The sequence below is a fragment of the Gallinula chloropus genome (genome assembly GCF_964237585.1).
Source record: "Gallinula chloropus genome assembly, chromosome: 15".
NCBI classification, from domain to species: domain Eukaryota; kingdom Metazoa; phylum Chordata; class Aves; order Gruiformes; family Rallidae; genus Gallinula; species Gallinula chloropus.
In genome coordinates this window covers 14,955,772-14,976,583 of record NC_140100.1, presented here as the reverse complement: position 1 = coordinate 14,976,583, position 20,812 = coordinate 14,955,772, and the positions used below count along the sequence as shown (strand labels likewise).

Here is a 20,812-nt window from a genome sequence, read left to right as displayed (position 1 = left end):
TGTGTGTCCTGGCAGGCTGATGCCACAGCCGTGCTGGGCTTGGCATCACCGGCCAGGCTACCTCTGTGTTGGGGGCTGCTGCACCGAGCAGGTTGGATGCTCTTCACCCCTTCTTTCAGACACAGGTGCAGTGTATGGGTCTCAGGGCACTCCCAGCACCAGCGTAGACTCTGCTCTGGACAGGGCAACGTTCCCAGCCTGGCACTGGCACTGGGGTCCTGGTCTGCAGGCAGGGGTGCTCTTGGAGTGTGGTTTTCATCCATCTCCCCCCGTCTGTCCTGTGTGCAGTCCGAGCTGGTGTTCATCACAAACAGACTCACACTTGCTGGGAAAACAGAATTGTTTTTCCTTTTCCTCCCCCTCTGTTTCCCCTCCCGACCTTCCAAGTGTTTGTGGCCAAGGACAGCAAAGCTTCAGGATGCTGGGATGGCGCCAGGCATGAGTGGGGGACAGGCCCTGCAGAAAGTGCCTAGGAGGACCTTCCCTGGGATCCAGACTTGGCTCTTCTCTTCAAGGCAGCCTTACCAAAGCTTGGGCTTGACCCTCATAGACCAAAACTTAGCTTGCCCCTGCCTAGACCTTGCAGGTGACTCCTAAATAGTTTTGTTTCCCTTTTCCATGCTCAAGCAGCATTGTTTTCCCCTGATCAGTGTTTTATAGCACTTTACAGTATTTATTCCAATCCCTGGAACAGGTGAACTGCTGTTGTAGAAGTCTCCTGAAGGTGCTTCATTGTCTCACCTGTTTGATCAGGCCACATTACGTCACCCCAAGGCTGATTTCATCCATTTATTTCCTTGTAGAAGCAGGAGGGCTCACTGCCTGGCTTCCAAACCCCGCCCCACATTTTGCCCAAGGCATTTGCGGAGGCAGAGATGTCCTGGATGGCCAATGTCCTGCTCAGCCTGGGGCTTTGGGCAAACTGGTCTGGCACCAGAGGAGGAAATGCCTTCTGGGCAAACTGGAGGTGGGGGTGGGAACTGGAGTCGAACTGTGATCCCGTTTGAATTCAGGGTGGTGTGTGCATGTGTCCCAGTTCTAAGGTCCGAGGCTCACCTGAGTCATAGAATCACAGGATGCTTTGGGTTGGAAGGGACCTCAAAGGTCATCTCATTCCAACCCCCTGCCATGGGCAGGGACACCCTCACCAGACCAGGTTGCCCAAAGCCCCATCCAACCTGGCCTTGAACCCTGCCAGGGATGGGGCTCCCACAGCCTCTCTGGGCACCCTGTGCCAGCGCCTCACCCCCCTCAGAGTAAAGAATTTCTTCCCAACATCTAACCTACCCCTGCCCTCCTCCAGCTTGAAGCCATCACCCCTTGTCCCGTCCCTGCACTCCCTGGGGAACAGCCCCTCTCCCCCATTCCTGTAGGACCCCTTTAAGTATCAGTAGGCCAATACCAAGTCTCTGAGGGTACGTTTTATTTGATCAGAACTTAAAATACATTGATAATGGTGACACCAACCCCGCTCTCAACGTGATGGGGGCATTCCTGACAAGTGCCCCAGCACACTTGCAGTGTAGCTGGGCTGTCCCAAGCCCACAGATGACTTTATGGGTATTGTGATTTGGGTTTTTTATTTTAATCTGGAAAAGCACTTCCTTTCTGCCACCTCATAGAAAGGCAAATGTGGCCAAGCAGGGGATGTGACAGGGGTTGATGCATGAACGAGCTACTTGCTAGGCCATGAAAAAGTTTTGTGCAGCTGTGCCTTTGCCCAGGGGCTTTGCTTTGCTTGTCAGGTATTTGGTGAGACTTTATCCAAGTCCCCTTGTTTTGCCTATCTCCTCCTTGCATCTTTAGTAAGGTTTAGTTATTTAATCTGTGATGAAATGTAAAGCAAAGTTCTCCACGCTTGTGCTCAGGAGAAGGACTTTGTTTACAGTTTCAGCTGCTTCTTAATTCATTGACCATGTGGGTTAGACTTTAACAGGGCTCTTGTGTTCAGGATCCCAGCTTGGCTGGGATTATGGGAGGGGGAAACAAGTTCTCCTTTTCTAAATACAAAGCAATTCCTCACATTGTCTTACAGGTCAGCTTTTAAAAACAATAATTGATAACTCACTGTGCACACGGCTGAAGGAGGATGCTGAATGTGGTGTCCTGGTGGGTACCCCAGCCCTAAACAGCAGCTACCTCATTCAGCCTGTCTGTTCTGTACTGGTATTTCCCCTCTATAAAATGCTTTGGAACAGTTTGATAGATAAATTGTTTGATACAGTCTTGTGTCCAGTTCTGGTCTTCCTGGGATAAAAAAGACAGGGATCTCCTGGAGAGAGTCCAGATGAGGCTGTGGAGATGATGAAGGGCCTGGAGCATCTCCCCTGTGAGGAAAGGCTGAGTGAGCTGGGGCTGTTCAGCCTGGAGAAAATAAGACTAAGGGGGGACCTTATTAATGTTTATCAATATCTGAAGGATGGGATGCAGGGGGAAATGGGCAGCCCCTTTTCAGTGTCTGTGGGGACAGGACAAGGGGCAATGGCTGCAAGTTGGAGCAGAGGAAGTTCCACAGCAACATGGGGAAGAACTTTTCCCCAGTGAGGGTGAGGGAGCCCTGGGACAGGCTGCCCAGGGGGTGTGGAGTCTCCATCTCTGGAGAGATTCCAGCCCCGTCTGGATGCCGCCCTGTGCAATATGAGCTGGGGAGCTGCTTTGGCAGGGGGTTGGACCCCATGGGCTCTCCAGGTCCCTTCCAACCCCTACGATTCTGTGAAATCATCTAAGGGCACCAAGCTGTTCAGCTTCTGTTCCTGCTCCATGCTGAGAGGGCCGGGAGCAATAACTGCTGCTGGGTGGGTTTTAATCACCCTACTCATGGGTTGGGGGGTTGGGGGGCTGGGGTTGGCTTTGTCGGAGGGGGGAAAGTTGTTTCTTTGCAAAAATTGTCTTCTTAGTAGTTGTCTTTGCTTTGTGCTTGCTGTTACGCTTCTCTGGGTACTTAAGCTTTACAGAATCACAGAATCACCAGGTTGGAAAAGACCTTTAAGAAGGGACTCAGCCCCTCCCTGGGCAGCCTGGGCCAGGCCCTGACAACTCTGCCAGGGAAGAACTTTTCCCTCCCATCTGCTCTGACCCTGCCCTGGCACAGCTTGAGCCCATTGCCCCTTGTCCCAGCTCCTGTCCCCTGGCTGAAGAGACCATCGCCCAGCTCTCTGCACCCTCCTGGCAGGGCAGTGGCGGTGGGGAGGTCTCCCCTCAGCCTCCTCTTCTCCAGGCTGAACCTTTCCCCGTGGGAAGGTTTCTCTTTGTATTTAAGCACCAGAGGAGCACACAGTGACACCTGCTGAGGGCTCTGCGAGCAGAAATATTCCCAGTTTGCCATTAAATCTTTTTCAAGCAGGTGAAGAAGTGAAGCACACAGGTCAGTCTGCAGATGTGTGTGGCTGCTCTTGTCTCTCAGGCCCTCACTGCTGCATCCCAATCGCTTCCTGCCCCCTGTCTGGCACGAAGGGTCGTTGCTGCTGCGAGGGCAGGGGACGTGTGGCGCAGGCTGGACACGGGTTTGGGGTGTGGGGTTTTCTTTCCTCCCAAAGCAACCCATAACCAGGGTTGTAACACAGCACTGTCCCCTGCAAGGTGCTGCTGTTCTGGGTCAGCATGGGTCTGTGCAAGCCAGGCTTGCTGCAAGAGGGCTGTCTGTCTGTCTGTCTGTCTGTCTGTCTGTCTGTCTCCATCACCCAGCTGAGCGTGCTCCATTGGCACGGGCAGTGCGGAGAGCACCCAGCAAGGGTGTCTGTGAGGAGTCAGAGCTGTGGTTGAGCAGCTCTCCATCCATCCCTTGAAGGTTTTCAGAGCACCCCTCTGAGTTCTTGCTGTGCCTTTCTGGCCTCGCATGTGTTGGGCCAGGCTGGGAATGGGTGGGCGAAAGCACTGCGGTTGGGCTGGGTTTTGAGCCACTTCACACCAGAGGAAGCTGCAGAAGCTCTTTGGGGTGTGGAGGATGTACCCAAAAGAGCAGGATCAGGCTGGTGAAAGCCCACACAATGGCAGAGGGATGTGTGTGTCTTGTGGCCTGGTCCTCTCCTGCTGTGCAAATCCAGCACGTGCCCTGAAAGCTGCTCCTCTACCAGAGGGCACTGTCTGCTGCAATGAGTGGGACTCAGGCTGGGCTCCTCAGGTCAGGAAGGACAGGGAGCTCCTGGAGAGGGGACAACAGGGCTGTGGAGATGATGGCTAGAACATCTCTCTTGGGAAGTGAGGCCGAGGGACTTGAGGCTCTTTACCCTGGAAAAGACTGAGGGGAATCTTCTCAATGCTGATAAATGCTTGAGGGCTGGGGTCAGGAGGATGGATCGGTCTGTGTTCAGTGGTGCCCAGGGACAGGATGAGAGGTGATGGGCACAAACTGGAATAGAGGAAGTTCCACCTAACCATGAGGAGGAACAACTTTGCTAGGAGGGTGGCAGAGCCCTGGGCCAGGCTGCCCAGAGAGGTTGGGGAGTCTCTATCTCTGGAGACATTTAACCCTGTGTCCTGTGCAGCCAGCTCAAGGGGACCCTGCTTTGGCAGGGGTTGGGCTGGGTGATCTCCAGAGGTCCCTTCTGTCACTCCATGGTTCTCTTGTGAGGACAGCATGTCTGTGCATTTTCTTTCCAGTTGCTGTAACAGAGGGCTTTGAGGAGTCTCACCTTCTTGAGAGAAGCCCTGATAGCAGCTCTGCGTGCTCTCTGGCACGAGGGGTTTGCTTCAGCATTGGGGCAGCTGCTTGCCCTACCAGCGAGCAGGCGGGAGGAGCAGCCAGCAGCTGAGCAAATGGGTTTTCAGGAGCATCTTTTTGTGTCAAAGCCAGGCAGGATGGCTCCTGTCCCTCTGCCCAGCACCTCCAGTGATAGGAAACCAGCTGGAGCTCAGCACCAGCACTGACAGGTCCCACCACGATTGAGGTCCCGCAGCCAGCAGTGATTTGATTTGCTCTGAGGTGCATGGGGGAGATCCCATAAATGCTGGGAAATGAGCTGGCATGTTGATGGGCAGCAAGAGCTTTTCCTTCAGGTGGGTGTTTCTTCTCACACTCCCACAGCTCTCCTCCGAACGTCGGGATGGCTCTGTGCTCAGTACCCTGTGTGTCCAGGGAGGACCATCCCTGCCCACGTGCATGAGCACACAGGCAGGACCGAAGGTGAAGAACCCATTCCTCCATGCTCAAGCAGGGTCTCCTAAAGAACAAGTGGTGCCTCTTTCCTAGAGCCTGGTGCTGGTAGTGGGTGTGGTGAAGTCATGCAAAATATCACAGAATCTCAGAATTGTCAGGGTTGGAAGGGACTTCCAGAGATCATCAAGTCCACCCCCTGAGATGCTGTTCCAGCTGAGGTGAAGGTGAACAAACCAGCTTGTTTTCTGTTCAGGAATGGAAGGTGTCCACATATCCCTGATGGGAAGCGGGGGAAGTGCTTTAAGGGCTCTAACTGGTGATTTTGACTGGTGGGTTTTGCAGAGAATTCAGATTAAAAATGTGGCCTCTTAAAATGGAGTGGGCAAAAGCAACTGTGATGGGAAGCGGTGAGTGAGCAGAGGGTACTCCCCCCAACCCAACAAACCCATACTCACAACAAAATCTCCCTCAGACTCTTAATTAATTCTAAAATCTGATTTCCAAATGCTGCTGCTGCAAAGCATGTGCAGCCCAGAGGCCATGGCAACCCTGGGATACCACTTGGTCCTTGGACCCTGAGACCCAGCAGCACCTGGACATGGGGTACGGCTCACACCGGCTTTAGGAGGGTGGATTTCTGTGCTTAGTGCAGCAGGTAACGAGCTGCCCCGTGGCTGTTGTGTCCTGCAGTGTCGTGAAACCCCCTATACCCACAACTTTGTTCCTCTCTGTGTTCTGTCCCAGGCTAATGAGGTGACTGACAGTGCTTACATGGGCTCGGAGAGCACCTACAGCGAGTGCGAGACCTTCACGGATGAAGACACCAGCACCCTGGTACATCACGAGATGCACGACGAGGTGGAGACCGACAGTGCCATCGACTCCACCGTGCACTCGGAGCTCACGGACCCCATCGAGGAGCCCGAGCACGGGTGAGTGGCAATGGTGAGGGGCAAGGGGATTGGATGCTCCCTCAGTCAGTCTGCAGAGGACACTGAGCTGGGAGGAAGTGCTGATCTGCCTGAGGGTAGGGAGGCTCTTCAGAGGGATCTGAACAGGCTGGACCCATGGGCTGAGACCAGTGGGATGAGGTTTAACAAGGCCAAGTGCAGAGTGCTGCACATGGGACAGAACAACCCCCTGCAGCACTACAGGCTGGGGGAGACTGGCTGGAGAGCTGTCAGGCAGAGGAGGACCTGGGGGTGTTGGGTGGCTGCAGGCTGAATATGAGCCAGCAGTGTGCCCAGGTGGCCAGGAAAGCCAATGGCATCCTGGCTTGTGTCAGAAATAGTGTGGCCAGTAGGTCTGGGGAGGGGATTGTGCCCCTGGACTGGGCACTGGTGAGGCTGCACCTCGAGTGCTGGGTCCAGTTCTGGGCTCCTCACCATCAGAAGGACATTGAGGTCCTGGAGTGAGTCCAGAGAAGGGCAACCAGGCTGGGGAAGGGGCTGGAGGGCAAATCCTCTGAGGAACAGCTGAGGGAGCTGGGGGTGTTCAGCCTGGAGAAGAGGAGGCTGAGGGGAGACCTTCTCCCCACCTCCCCTGCCCTGCCAGGAGGGTGCAGAGAGGTGGGTGATGGTCTCTTCAGCCAGAGGACAGGAGCTGGGACAAGGGGCAATAGGCTCAAGCTGTGCCAGGGCAGGGTCAGAGCAGCTGGGAGGGAAAAGTTCTTCCCTGGCAGAGTTGTCAGGGCCTGGCCCAGGCTGCCCAGGGAGGGGCTGAGTCCCCTTCCCTGGGTGTGTTTAACAGATGGGGAGATGAGGTGCTCAGGGATCTGGTTTAGCTTAGGATGGGAATGGTTGGACTGGATGATCTTAAAGGTCTTTTCCAGCCCTGTGATTCTGTGAAAGCTCACCCTCTGGGACAGGAAACGGGCCAACTGGGAGCAGACGAGGACTTGGGGAGGGGGGAGACACAGCCTGAGGATTTAAGATAAAGTGGGCTGAGTCTGTCTTGCTGAAACTGGTTGGTTTGTTCTTTGTATTTGTAACTTCATGCAAGACCGAAAATAGCTCTTCTTTAAGAATAATGATGATAATTAGGCTGTGCCATGTGTAGGCTGTTTTGGACCTGGGCCTGGCAATCTCTTTGAGTTAATCGCTACTTGCCTTGGGAGATCTTCTGTACCCTCATTATTAGCATCTTGAACCTCTCAAATAAGTTCTCAGGTGATCCAAACACCTGAAACACTCGGGAGTTTTTCATCTATCACTTGAGCCAGAAACACAACGTGCAATTTTCAAGCCAGGAGGGGAACTCGTTGTAGTCTTGTTTCACCTAAACACGCATGTGCCCTTTGATGTGCACCCGCCTCGTGTAAGAACTAGTTTGATACCTGTGCCTGAAGCGCAGAAGTGTGAGCTGAGATCTTCTTCCCCATACTGAACCACAGCTGGAAAAACTCCTGGGCCCTCCTCATTTCCTGGGGTTTGCAGGAAAAGTGGGGTTTGGGGTGAAACTGGGATGCTGTGAGGCAGGAGGGGAGGGAAAAACTCCCTTAATGGTGACCCAACAGCACCGGTTGGTGCTGAAATTCTTGGAGCCATCATCTTTTAAGATCTGCTAATCATAGAATCCCAGACTGGTCTGGGTTGGAAGGGACCCCAAGGATCACAGAGCTCCAACCCCCTCTGCAACAGGCAGGGCCACCAACCTCCAGGCCTGGAGCTACACAAGGTTGCCCAGGGCCCCATCCAACCTGGCCTTCAACACCCCCAGGGACAGAGCACCCACCCCCCTCTCTGGGCAGCCTGTTCCAGCCCCTCACCACTCTCTCTATAAAAAACTTCCCCCTAATATCTAATTTAAACCTTCCCTCCTTCAGCTTCACTCCATCCCCCTTGTCCTGCCAGTCTCTGCCCTTTGAACAAGCTGATTCCCTCCTGTTCCTCTGCTCCCTTCAGGGACGGGAAGGCTGCAATGAGGTCCCCCCACAGCCTTCTCTTCTCTTCTCCAGGCTGAACCAGCCCAGCTTCCTCAGCCTCCCTCCGTAGGGGAGCTGCTCCAGCCCTCTGATCATCTTTGAGGCTCCTCTGACCCCTCTCCAACAGTCCCACATCTTTCTTGTATTGGGGCCCCCACCCCAAAAATCACCTCAGAGATGCAGGGAGCGCTCAGTGCTTGCCAGGGACTCGGCACCAGGGCTGAAAGGGTGCAGTGGATTAGGGAAGAAATGGGATTAGCTGGTTAGGCTCTCCTCACCCCAGCACGTCCAGCTCAGTGAGAGTTAAATTGGGACATAATCAGTCGCTGAGCTCTCCGGCCAGGGAGCGGAGGGTCCCTGGAGGGGCCATGGCAGCCTGCGTGCGCGCTCGTCCTCTGGTGAAGGTGACGTGCCTCGGATTCACCTGCCTGTAGGTACAAAATGCCTGGCTGGGGAATTGGGGTTTTATTTTAAGATGATTAGGTTGTTGTTGAGGTTTCCCAGCTGGTCCCAGTGTGGGTTTGGGAAGGTTGGGTGTCCTTTGGGTGCTCTGGCCAAGCACAGCGGTGCCTGTCATGAGGCATGTTAAATGCATGCAAGTTCCAGGTAGCCAAAAAACACCCTCACCCCACCCCACCAAAAAAAAGGGATAAAAATAATTTGGCTTAAAGAATCGGAAGGATTGAAATAGAAACCTCCAGAAGTCTATTCCCAAGTTGTTCAGGGCTGGTTTTGGTGTCATCCAACCCCAGGTTTTGGTGCCCAGAGGTCTTCTGGAGACAGCCAGTGAGTACAGTCCATCCAGCACAGCTCAGGGGCTGGCTAAGGGGCTTCGACACTGATTTTCTGTGGCTATTAAAGCTCAACATGCCTTAGCTGGGTTGAGCCTGAGTGAATATTTAGGCTGTGTGTAGTTGGACTCTGGATGCTGCTGAGAGCCCTCCATAGGTGTACACAAAACCCTTGTACTACATACTGCCCGAAGCATCCCTGGGTCTTCCAGGTGCCCATCAGATCTGCCTTGGTAATGCTGCTTGTCAAACCACAGCCCCAAATTTAGAGATTTGGGGTTGGGTTTTACACACAGAGCTAAAAAATTCCACCCCCTGCCTTCTATTCCTGGAGAGATTTCCGATGCTTTCGGGAACAGACTGCTGGGTGCAGCGGCTGACTCAGTGCCGAGGAGGACCAGTTCCTGATGGATCCACCATGGGAATACCAGTGCTTCTCAAGGAAGATGTGCACATGTCCAGAAGCTGGACAGGACTTGTCTGTGGTTAATGAGAGATCTGTTGCTGTTTGGGCTGGAGAGTTGATGTGGTTTTATTAGCAGGTTCAGGGAAAATCCTTCAGATGGGATGGGTTTGTGTCATAAATGGCTTAGCTGTAATCTGTTTTCATTCTGACTTAGCACAGCAATCTAGTCACATCCCATTTTCACTCTCCTGGCACATGGTTGAACAGGGAGGAGGGGGCCCTGAAATACCAGTTTTTATCCTAATGCCATCTTTTATCCCTTAGCATTGATTTTGGTGAGGGTGGAAGTGCTGGACCCCCCACCCCCAAACACGTACCTGTGGCTCACAGACACATGGGCTGCTTACAGAGCTCTTACAAACCTCCCTGCTGCAGCTTTTTCCTTCAGTTAAAACCTCCTTAGTCCCGGGCAGGAAAGTCCTGTGAATGTGGTGGCTTCACAGAGCTCTGCACACCTGGAGGGACAATGGCTTCTGTGCCATGTGTCCCTCTGCAGGAAGGGACGTCCCGGGACACGTGCTGAGGTTTAACACTCAGTTGGTGTTCAGAGCATTCCCCCTCCCCATGGTTGTCCTGAGCATGTGTGGTGCTTTCCCAGCAAGGGGCTCCTCTGCCTTGCTGGGCTCTTTTGCCACCAGGTTTGGCAGCTGCCTGTAAACCTCTGGGATTTGTGTTGAGGATGGAGCAGGGGGGGGTTGCAGCGTTAAATCCTGGTGCTGGGCTCTTGATAGGATTATACAGCAATCAGTGAGCCTGAGCCCAGCCCCTAGGCTGAGGATGTAACTCAGAACATACTTAGGGTGTGTTTGGGACACGTTTAGCCCTTTCTCTGATGTGCTTTTGGTTGCACCCGTGCTGTGTGAGGGCTTGCTGCCAACCCTGGGTGCTGTCTTGGCCACCTGAACATCCCCCCAGATCCTGTGTTGCAGCTGCAGCGGGAGCTTGTGGGGAAAAGCATTGCTTTGGTGGGAGAAACTTAAACTTCTGCAGACTCCCCCAGGGGTGCTGGGGGTGCCCCTTCAATGTTGAAGCATGGGGTGAATTGTGCTGTAAGGAAGGGCTGCCAAAACGGGGGACAGGACTTGGGAAGCAGATTCATTGGATGGTGCTGCAGCCACCCTCTAACACCTTCCCCTCTGTTCCCACAGATCCCATCCACACGACCTGCCCCTGGGCTCGGACCTCAGCCACTCCATCGTTACAGTCATTAGCAGAGAGGAGCATTTTGAGGATTATGGAGAAGGGAATGAAGCAGATCTGTTCTCGGACAGCTTGTGTAATGGGGAAAGCAGCTTCAGCAGCTCCTCCTTCCTCTCTCCCAGGTAATGCTCAGCATGGTGCTGGCGGTGTTTTAACCGGCTTCGGTTGCTTAGTGTCTCTGCCTGGGCTTTGTGTGTGTGTGAGTGTTGTTTCCTCTGGGTTTACACAGTAATGCTTCCTGGCAAACTCTGGATACAACAGGATAATCGGCTCAGAAGTGGAAAAGTAGTTGCCCCCCTCAGTGTTTCTTTCTCCTGACCAGTGCCCACCCTCCCACCCAGAGGCACTAATTCCCAGCAGCAGATGGAAGAGCAATCTCCATTTCCCAAGCACCCAGGACAGCGTCGCATTCCAACTCCTGTCAGGGATGTGACTCCTCACAGAACCTTCCTGTAGAGAAAACCACCTGCTCCTGGTGGATGACTTTTTTTCTTTTCTTCTTTCTCTCCTTTGCTTGGAATTTGGCTTTGATGTGACCCTTGGTTGGATTTCACAGGCTCACAGAATCCCAGGGGTTGGAAGGGACCTGGAGAGCCCAGTGGGTCCAACCCCCTGCCAAAGCAGCTCCCCAGCTCATATTGCACAGAGCAGCGTCCAGATGGGGCTGGAATATTTCCAGAGATGGAGACTCCACACCCCCTGGGCAGCCTTTGCACAAGCTGCGGCCACCTTCCTTCTCTTAGCAGCCAAAGGGATGTGTGGAGCAAGAAGCAGACAGTGGCATTGTTTTCCTGCACTTCCTTGCCTTAAGGTCTGAAGCCAGGGAAGTGTTGGTTTTCCAGCCCAGGCAGGGTGAACCGAGGTGCTGGTATAGTGATACAAAGCCTGGAAATGCTTAGGAAGTTGGGGAGGGGGAAGTAAAAGCTGGAATGATCATCCCCGCTACAGCCCACAAAGTCTCAGTGATGAGGAATCCCAGACGTACAAACAGACTGGGAGAAGAGCCCCTGGAGAGCAGCCCTGCTGGGCAGGACCTGGGTGTGATGGGGGATGAGAAGCTTCCCATGAGCCAGCAGTGGCTCTGGCAGCTGGGAAGGGCGATGGGATCCTGGGCTCCATCAGCAGAGGGGTGGCAGCAGGGACAGGGAGGGGATTGTCCCTCTCTGCTCTGCCCTCGGGAGGCCCCAGCTGGAGTCCTGTGTCCAGAGCTGGGGCCCCAGTACAAGAAAGATGTGGGACTGTTGGAGAGGGGTCAGAGGAGCCACGGAGATGATCAGAGGGCTGGAGCAGCTCCCCTACGGAGGGAGGCTGAGGGAGCTGGGCTTGTTCAGCCTGGAGAAGAGAAGGCTGTGGGGGGACCTCATTGCAGCCTTCCCGTCCCTGAAGGGAGCAGAGGAACAGGAGGGAATCAGCTTGTTCAAAGGGCAGAGACTGGCAGGACAAGGGGGATGGAGTGAAGCTGAAGGAGGGAAGGTTTAGATTAGATATTAGGGGGAAGTTTTTTATAGAGAGAGTGGTGAGGGGCTGGAACAGGCTGCCCAGAGAGGGGGGTGGGTGCTCTGTCCCTGGAGGTGTTGAAGGCCAGGTTGGATGGGGCCCTGGGCAACCTTGTGTAGCTCCAGGCCTGGAGGTTGGTGTCCCTGCCTGTTGCAGAGGGGGTTGGAGCTCTGTGATCCTTGGGGTCCCTTCCAACCCAGACCAGTCTGGGATTCTATGATTCTGTGACCAGCACCACGGAGGCCGTGTTCCTCTGTCGGGCAGCGCGGCTCTGCATGAGGCAGGAGTGGTCCCAGCCAGCCAAATGCTGGTGGTGAAGTCAAGGACGTACTTTCTCCCTTTGGGACTGTACATATTTGATGTTTCTGCAGCAATATATACCCGTTGTAACCTTTTTTTGCTGCCTTGGCTATTTTCTGGTAGAGTTCGTGTGATTCTGGTCGCTGGCAGGGAAACACAACTGTGAAATCTCCTGCTGCAGCTCAGGGCCAACATTCTTTGCTGGTGCAGCAGCAGTTTTAAAGATGTGGACTCAGCTCACCATGGGAGAGTGATGCTGTGAAGCCTGACCCATTGCTGTGGGAAACCAGTGCTCCCAGCACTTGATGGGATGTGGTCTGCTGTGGCAGTGGAGGGGACTTACCCGGGCTGTCCTGTGATCCCGCTGTGCAGGAGGCTGAGCACGGCTGTCGGCAGCGCTGCTGCAGCTCAGGAAGCACCCAAAGATTAAAGAAAAACCCAGCCTTGGTGTTTGCTCTGAGTTTCTCCTTGAGGGTGGACCTCCAACCTAGTCCAGACAGCTTCTGGCAAGAAAAGTGCCAAAGGAACTTTGGAGTTGGTTAAAGTTTTTCTTTAGTATTGGTGTGGAGCTGCCAGGTTGCCTGTGCCCGCAGTGTTCCCGTCTTGCTCTGCCAGGGCACCCTCTCCCCATCGCTGCTCTGGCCCTTTGGATCTCATCCACAAGATCATGTTCTGCAGCATCTTTGCTCTGTCCGGAGGGGCTGGCTTGGCACAGAGCCACACAGCTCTTGGAGGTTTGTTCTGGAGACGCGCTGCCAGGGCTTGCCAGGGAGGCAGGCTGCAGAGAAACCCCCTGAAACCTCCGGAGCGAGGAACACGGCTGTTTGTAACAGAGGACTTCCTCGTGCCTTTTGGGTGTAGCCCTTACCTTGGGTTATCATTGCAGGTGGGAAGGCCTGTAGCTGATCGCTCTCTGCGATTGTGCTGGCTCTCTGAGCACAGCCCGGCCTCCCCGGTGCCTGTAAATGGAGCGAAACCTTAAATGAAACTACAGGATGTGTCTGCTTCAGGTTGGAGGTTTGGCTGGTGTTTTTTTGCTGTGGCTTGGATGTGAGGAACAGTATCACTTGTAAATGGTCACATCCCCGTGCATTTTCCATGTCACAAGTGTCTCGGAGTGGGAATAACATCTACAGACCTCCCTGCCAGAGCTCCAGACCTTCACCGAGGACTCCAGCAACCGCCAGGAGCCTTCAGGGTATGCTCTGGGGCATCATGTTGCCCCACTTAGTCCCCACAGGTGTATTTGTGGTTTCTGAGGTTGCCACCTCTTCCTTGGCACATTCATCCCTAAGGGAAGTCTGTCCGTTTTGGGAAGTCTGTCTGTTTTGGGAAGTCTGTCCATGACACTTGTTGGGAAGCGAGTGGCACCTGAAAGGGAAAAGCTTCTTGTGTTCCCCCGGGTCGGCTGCCGTGGGGTTGTGTCAGGGAGTGCAGAAGACCTGTGGAAGGTGAACCTCAGGGAGGATGGAGACAGAGGGAGGAGGTGGGAAGGCCGCAGTGGCGCGGAGGGAGGCAGCTTGCCACGAAGGGGGTAGGCGGGGACACCCCAGGGCGCAGTGCGGTTGAGCTCTCACCCACTCCACGGGCAAGCACCCAACGTGGCCGGAGGCCAAGTCTATCTGCGCGCACCCGAAGAGCTGCCAGGCTCCCTGTGCCTGCTCCTCTACGCTTCGTTTTGATTAATGCTCGTTGGCTTTGGGTTCACACCTCGCTCAGGGATGCGCCCAGCCCAGCGAGCTGTTTCTGCCTCCCGGCTGGGGCGAGGGAGACTCACCCCATGGGGCTGACGTGCTGTCGAGCGCAGGGAGAGCCCGGGGAAGGGCATGTCCTTCCCCCGGGGTACCACAAAGCTGCTGCCTCCTCTTAGGCCCTGCGAAGGCGAGCAACTGAACCGACTGCTGGTGGATAATGATCCAGGATAAGGCCCAAACCTTTTGGGAACATTTTTTAAGTTGTTTATTTCCAGGAATGGGAAGAGATGAGTGATTTGGTGTTTACTGTTGTCTGGTTGCCTGTTCTACGGGGGCTCGGAAATACTGTACAGATGGCACAAACTTGGAGGCCTGACCCTGGGACTGGCTGGGCTGCTCGCACCCCGCTGCCACCCAGAACTGCCAGTGAGGGGTTTTGCAAAGGTGCTGAGCCAGGGGACCGCTCCTGGGGTGTCTGGGACACACAGCATCTCCTAGGCCAGGACTTGCTGACATGGATCCATGTCATGGGCTTGACTAGCCCTTTCAGATACCTCTTGGGTTGAAGCTTGCTTGTGTTTGCTCACGCCTTCACCTGTCTTTCTGATTGAACTGCTTTGGTTTTTCACTATTAACCTTTCTTTGATTAAAGCCCGTGGCTTCCAGAAGCACATTCTCCTACAGAAAGGATTCGTGGCATCTGTTTGGCCCCAAAGTAATGCTCAGAAACCCTTGGCCAAACTACCCTGTCATGCCAGGCAGGGGAATGGCTTCCTGGTGTCGCTGAATGCCTCAGCAGCTTGTTTTTCACATCAGCTGCTGAAAGCCAAGCGCTGATTGGACCCATTAGCTCCTTGGACTGTTCGAGTCCCCATGTGCCCCATCCAAACAACATTCCCTGTGAGGAGGCAAACCTTCATTTCGTAGGAGAGCGCAGTGGAATCTCAGCCACCTTTCTGGGGCTCTTTGCAATAAAAAATGGACTCTGTGCGTTACTAATGGGGGGTCCATGGCAGCACAGCCGCTTTGCTCTTAAAGCATCCCATTGGAAAACGCTGCAGCTGACCAGAGGGCTCCTGGCACCCAATACAGTGCTGTCCGAGTCCTGTTTACTGAGGTGAACCAGGACCGTTGCTGGAGCCTCCTGAGACAGGTTGTCTAGAAAATCATGTCAGAAACTAAACTTTGTCGCCACCTCACCCCAAAAGCTCTGCTGCCCAAACTCAGCTTGTGGAAGCCATGGACAAAAATCAGCCCTGTCTGTTCTGTCCTGCTAAAATGACCCTTGTGATTTCTCTAGCACCAATCCGCTCGCTGCGAAACTGCACAGCATTATCGCAGATGAAGCTTTTGAGTTTTACTGTAGCCAGTGCCACAAACAAATCAACCGCCTCGAGGATCTTTCTGCTCGCCTGAATGATCTTGAAATGAATAGGTAATTGGGCTTGTGTGTGGCTGTGTCAGTGTTGGGGATGGTGGGCTGGAAGGGAAGGCTCTCTTTGTCTCGCACAGCGTTCCTTCGCCCAGCGCGCTGGTTGATTCCTGGTTGTGGAGGGGGGTGGATTTCACTGAAGGAGGTTGAGCCTCTGCGGGTGGCAGAGGCTGTGATAAGGAGGGTGAGCAGGAGTTTGCTTTAATCAGAGCCATAGAGGCTGGTGGACAATGAGAGTCTTCCCTTCTGCTCTGGGCAGCTGCTTTGCATGTCCTGCTGAGTGGAGGGTGCTTCTCCCTGCGCTCCTCACACCGGGATGGGTAGCTGTAAGCTGATGGAGAACAGTATTTCAGTTACTGATAACACACAGTGTGGAAACACACCTGACTTACTGCTTCCTGGAAGGGCAGGTACAGCCTGTCCTCCTGCTACAGCAGTAACCCCAAAACACCTGCTTGTTCTCCGGGGCTGGGGACCTCTCCTTTAGGCATTTGTGTTTCAGCAGGATAAACCCCTCGTGCCGCCACGACCCAGGTGGATGTGCTTGACACCGGGTCTTTGCCCAAGGTCTGCCAGCCAGTGGCTGGGCTTGTTGGTTTGGTGAGAGGGAAGGGATTTCTGCTTGATCTGGTGTTTTCCAGACCTGTTTGCACTGGACAGTAGGATGCTGGGCAATAGGATGCCAGCGTTACTGAAAGTCGTTCTGCTCACTATTTCCTGTGTGCTATTTTGAACCTGTTTTTTTGGTCATGCTCTTGGTCTCTGTCTGCCTTCTGCAGGGACAGCAGGATGTGGGTGCTCTCCTGGGCTACGTAGCTGTGGGAGGAGAACTGGGACACCTATGGGAGCTGGACCTTTTTGGGGTTTTTTAGTGGAAAAAGCACCTCTCTTCCTCTGTGTCTTCCTCTGGCAAATAGTGGCTTTTATGTTTGGAGGCTTTGAGGGTCAGTGAGGAGTCTCGGGGTATGCAGCTATTGAGGAGAATCCTGGGTGCACCAGTAGCCCCACTCCCTTCCAGGCTTTTTCCCCCAAATTTACCTGCAGAGCTGAGCTGACACCTCTGAGCCTCCCTGGGATGGATGGGTATGCAGGAGGAGGCTTCCCTGTAGCGTGGTGTCATCCCATTGGGCTCAGGGTTCCTCCATCACCTTCAGGGTTTCCTGGGCGCACATTTACTGGAACCTTCTTCCAAGTGTTCCTGCACACCAACCCAGCAGCAGAGGCATCACCCACCCTTCCTGCAGTGAGGACATCAGAGGTGTCCCCGTGCAGCACACGGGACGTGGCAGGACCTCGGTGCTGGGGACAAGAAGATGAAGAGCAGCAGGAACCAGACCAAAACCTGGGCTGAGCAGCCTCATGCCGTGCCCAGCAGGCGAAGCCTTGAAGATGCCTGCTCCAGAGGGGCGTGATAATGCCCAAGCTGCTGTGGAAGAGCTTCAGTCTTTGGCTGTATATACAGCATTTTACACAGGGAATAAGGCAGGGAGCCTGGTCCCTGCGTTGGGGCGCTGCTGCCCGAGCCATGGCACAGGGAAGGCAGGGAAGAAATCCCCAAGGAGCTTGGGGTGAATGGACTTGTAAAGTCCGTTTTGTTTTGGTGCCCTTGAAGCAGCATTGGTGTGTCTCATCCCCTCCAGAGAGACCCCCAGGCGCCGGCACTGCTTTCCAACAGGCCATTCTCAGAGGCAAATATTTTCTCTGCCCCTGGTGCTGGAGATGTACGTGACTCCTCAGAGGTGCTGGCAAGCACATGGGGCTGACCTCCTCCCTGGGGCGGCTGCCGAGCGTCCTTGAAGCCCAGCCAGCTTGGACGTGCGGGGTTTGAGGATGCCCTTTTGACACAAGGACTGGAAGCCCTGACAACAACCCCTGGCTGGTCACTGCTGGGTTTTGGCTTGGGTTTTTTTTTTTTTTTAAAAAAAAGGAAAGAAACTTGCCCTGAACTATTTTTAATTCCTTCTCCTGAGAACTAACGCACTTGTTGCAGCTCGAGGCAGGAACGGACTCCCAGATGGTTTTATTTGTTATTTTTTCCCTTAAACTGAACCAAGTACTGAGGAATGCAACTGCTGCTTCTCCCCTCAGGCTGGAGCTGGGTTTGCCACTGTTGTTCACATCAGTGATGTGTCCTGGTGGCACCTGCTCATCTACAGTGTGTGTTTGGGTGAAAGATGAGGATTGAGATCTGAGCCCGAAGGACTCGAAGGAGCATATTAGCAAGTAGCTATTGCTGAAAAAGGCTTTTATTTCCTCCCCTCAACAGGGAGGACTTGCAGCCCCATCCCGAGGGGTAGGATAATGCAGACTGTGGGTCACGCTGAGCGTTAGCTAAACCCTGACCGCTCTGGTATGGTGGCAGCTGGCTCGGGCAGACGTAGAGCTTGATCTCCATCGGTTAACTGTGCAAAGGAGAGCTCATGCCCGTCCCCAGTGATTGTAATGGTGCCTGTGCTTAAAATCCAGATAGGGACGTGATCACCAGCTCCTCACATCTCTGAGCCACGTGTGGGCAGCGATTCTGTGGGGTCTGTAGCCAGGCAGTGGGCATAACCTTTGTGAGAAACGTGCAGAAGGATGGAAATGCCCCTTTGCAGGCAGGAGATGCCCCCTGTCCCCCCACTGCCAGGCAGGGAGCTGGGGGGTGGCAGGGGAGGGAGGGCTGGGGTGCTGCGGGGTGCAGGAAATAGAACGCAGTCTGCTGCCGACCCGGCTATTATTAGCCTGTTCCTTGAGGATCAGCTTTCAGGACAGGGATCAACCGGTGAGAGGGTGCTGGAAGCGAGGAGGTGTTCTGCAGCGTGATTCCCTTTGGTCATTAAATACACGAGCAGTTTCCTGGGCCGGTCTTTCCCCGGGGGTGGCCGGGCTGGTACGTGCCCCTGCCATAGCGGAGGATGTGCCCCGGAGTGCTTGAGTTTCCTGTTTCCCTGGCTCTCTGCTGTCAGCTTTCCTAACTCTTTCCTGTTCTGTTCTTCACTTCACAGCCCAAATAAAAGACTCTCGAGCAAGAAGGTGGCAAGGTAAGCTCATGTTCCTGTTGCTGCTTGATGAGAGGGGTGCCTGTGACTAGCTGCCGCGGAGGGAAAGCTCCCAAAATCAGTTTGCAGGGTCGTAGTTACGGAGGGAGTTGCAGCGCTGGGGAGAAGGGGGGTGGATTCTGATAAGAGTTTGCAATAGATTTTTCTCTGAAACTGGGATTTCTCACTCCTGCACGTAGCTGGGGGCTGGCGTCAAGCCAGCGTTTTTCCAGGACAGAAGTAGGGGGTGCTTCCCCCCCCTCCATTCTGTGAGTGCCAAATGTGGAGTGGGGAAGGAGTCTCTGGAAGAGCATTTTCCTCTGGGCTGCTTGGCCAGGCTGAATCCTCGCTACCGGTCTTCACTAGACTGGACCAGTCAGCACGTCCCCTCAGAGGGGTTCCTCCAGCCCCGCCAAAAAGCCAGCCAGCTGCCTCAGTGAACTCTGGGTTCTGTTTTACTCTGCTTGGGGCTTGACTTTGGAGCACCTTTCCCATTCAGATAGCATCATTCAGGGGCTTTGGGGAGTCCCCAGGGGGCCGCTGCAGGTAGCCCCACCGTGGCGTTGTAACACCGTGCTGCTTCTGTCCCAGGGACTGACCGTCTCATGTAACACCAACGTCCCTTCCCTCGGGGCCATTTCTATCCCTGCCTGTGCAGAAAAGCTCCAGAGTCTTCTCTGAGCACTTGGGGCAGCGGGTCCATCCCTTCCTGATGAAACCTGGTGCTCACCTTTCCTTTCCCAGCCTCCCCATGCCTCCTGCTCCCCTGTTGTTGTGTGTTTCAGCAAATACCGAGGCTTCTTGCAGCCGTCCTGCCTGCCCCTGTCTCTGCCCCTGTCCCTGCCCCACAAAGGAGGCGGGTTGTCCTCCGTGGTTGCTTTCTCTTTACTCATTTCTGAGCAGGGCAGGGATGCTGCAGGGGAAGGAACTAGGAGCTCCATGATGATGCTCGTCCCCTGGAGCCCAATCTGCCGCCTGTGCTGAGCTGCACAGTTTCGGCACGCCTCTCCCTCCCTGCTGTGCTCTCACACCTTTCCCTTGGCCATTTTTCCTGTGGTCAGCAAGTTTCCCCTCCTGGCACGGAAGCGGGTCCTTGATATTACATTTCCTAGTTCCGCTCATCTTACTTTCTAGATCTTTGTTCAAAACACTGGCAGGAAAGAGGGGTGAGGGGAGCAGCCCATCCCCACGTTTCCTGTTTTGCCACTGGCAGAGCAGCTTCGGGCAGGATTTGAGTCCAGCTTTTGGGAGTGGAGGTGCCCTGGCTGATGGGGGATTGAGCCCTCCTGGCCCTGGGTGTCTGATAGATGCTTTTCCAAGACTGGGACATGTGGGCTGAGGTTAATTCAAGAGCAGTCGAGTTTAATTTGTGGTAATGACAGAGGTAATGAGGTTTTGCTGCAGCATACAGCCAGATCCTTAAGATCAACCCAAAGAAAGCCCGTTGTTACATATACTGTAATTACTGAATAATACCAAAACATTTAATTTTAGGAAATGGATTTTATTTTGGTAAGGGCTCTTTCCTGATTTTTGTTATCTGGGCTCTCGTTGTGCCAAGAAATCTCAGCTGCTTGGGCCCTGCTGTGCCTGGCATGATTTAAATGGCTTTAGAATCTAAATATACCCTCACTCAGGGTGAGGATGCGAAATTAGGCTGGTACTCAGCCGCCGTCTCGTTGGTAAATGCCAGCTCTGCCCCCTGAGTATTTGCACAGGCGTATTGCCTGCATGTTGAGTTACAGGGTGAACCCAAGAGCCCATGTTACAAGCTCATAGGAAAACGGAGGTTCAAAGATGATGCCTCTGTGGTTCTCTCATTCGCCTCCTGCTCTGAGCAGCACTGGTGCCACAGGCCGATCGGGCTGCTCCTTGTTGGTGTCGTGGTGGGAGAGCAGAGCTGAGGAACATCACTAGCCCTCCCCATGGCCATTCTCCAGGCAGCATCTGCCTGGAGCTGAGGAACATCACCAACCCTCCCCATGGCCATAGCAGCTTCTTGTGCTGTGAGATGATGGAGCTGATCCGCAGGCGCTAAGTGCTTTGGGTCAATGCAGAGCTGTGGGTGCCAGTGGCACGAGCCCTCGCTAATGATTAGCTCGTGGTGCAGGGAGGTGGGCTGGGGTGTTTCACAACAGGCTCAGAGTTGGTTTGGGGTTGTTGGTTGGGGGCTTTTTCCCTCCCTTTACACCCGCTACCCCCCACTTCCTAATCTTATCGGTAACCAGAGGGGAGTACTCTGTCCTTTGCTGGGTGACACGTGGCCTTCCTATGCTCATAAAGAGAGAAAGTGAAGAGTGAGCTCTTATCTCTTCCCATTCCAAAGAGCAAGCACAAAAACGATCATAGTGTGAAGTCCCAGCAGCACGTGTCCACGTCTGCGCTTCCCTGGCT

At 54.2% G+C, this 20,812-nt stretch overlaps 1 protein-coding gene across 1 annotated transcript in view; it reads left to right on the top strand.

The window, feature by feature from the left end:
- The window catches only part of RAB11FIP3 (RAB11 family interacting protein 3), a gene marked incomplete at its 5' end in the record, with an annotated part of 79,233 nt that overhangs the window by 47,084 nt on the left and 11,337 nt on the right, over nt 1–20,812 (top strand). The window contains 4 exons of the mRNA XM_084271264.1: nt 5,840–6,027; nt 10,424–10,597; nt 15,267–15,401; nt 18,386–18,421. Coding sequence (XP_084127390.1) covers nt 5,840–6,027; nt 10,424–10,597; nt 15,267–15,401; nt 18,386–18,421 — 533 coding nt within the window. The remainder of the gene's footprint in view (nt 1–5,839; nt 6,028–10,423; nt 10,598–15,266; nt 15,402–18,385; nt 18,422–20,812) is intronic.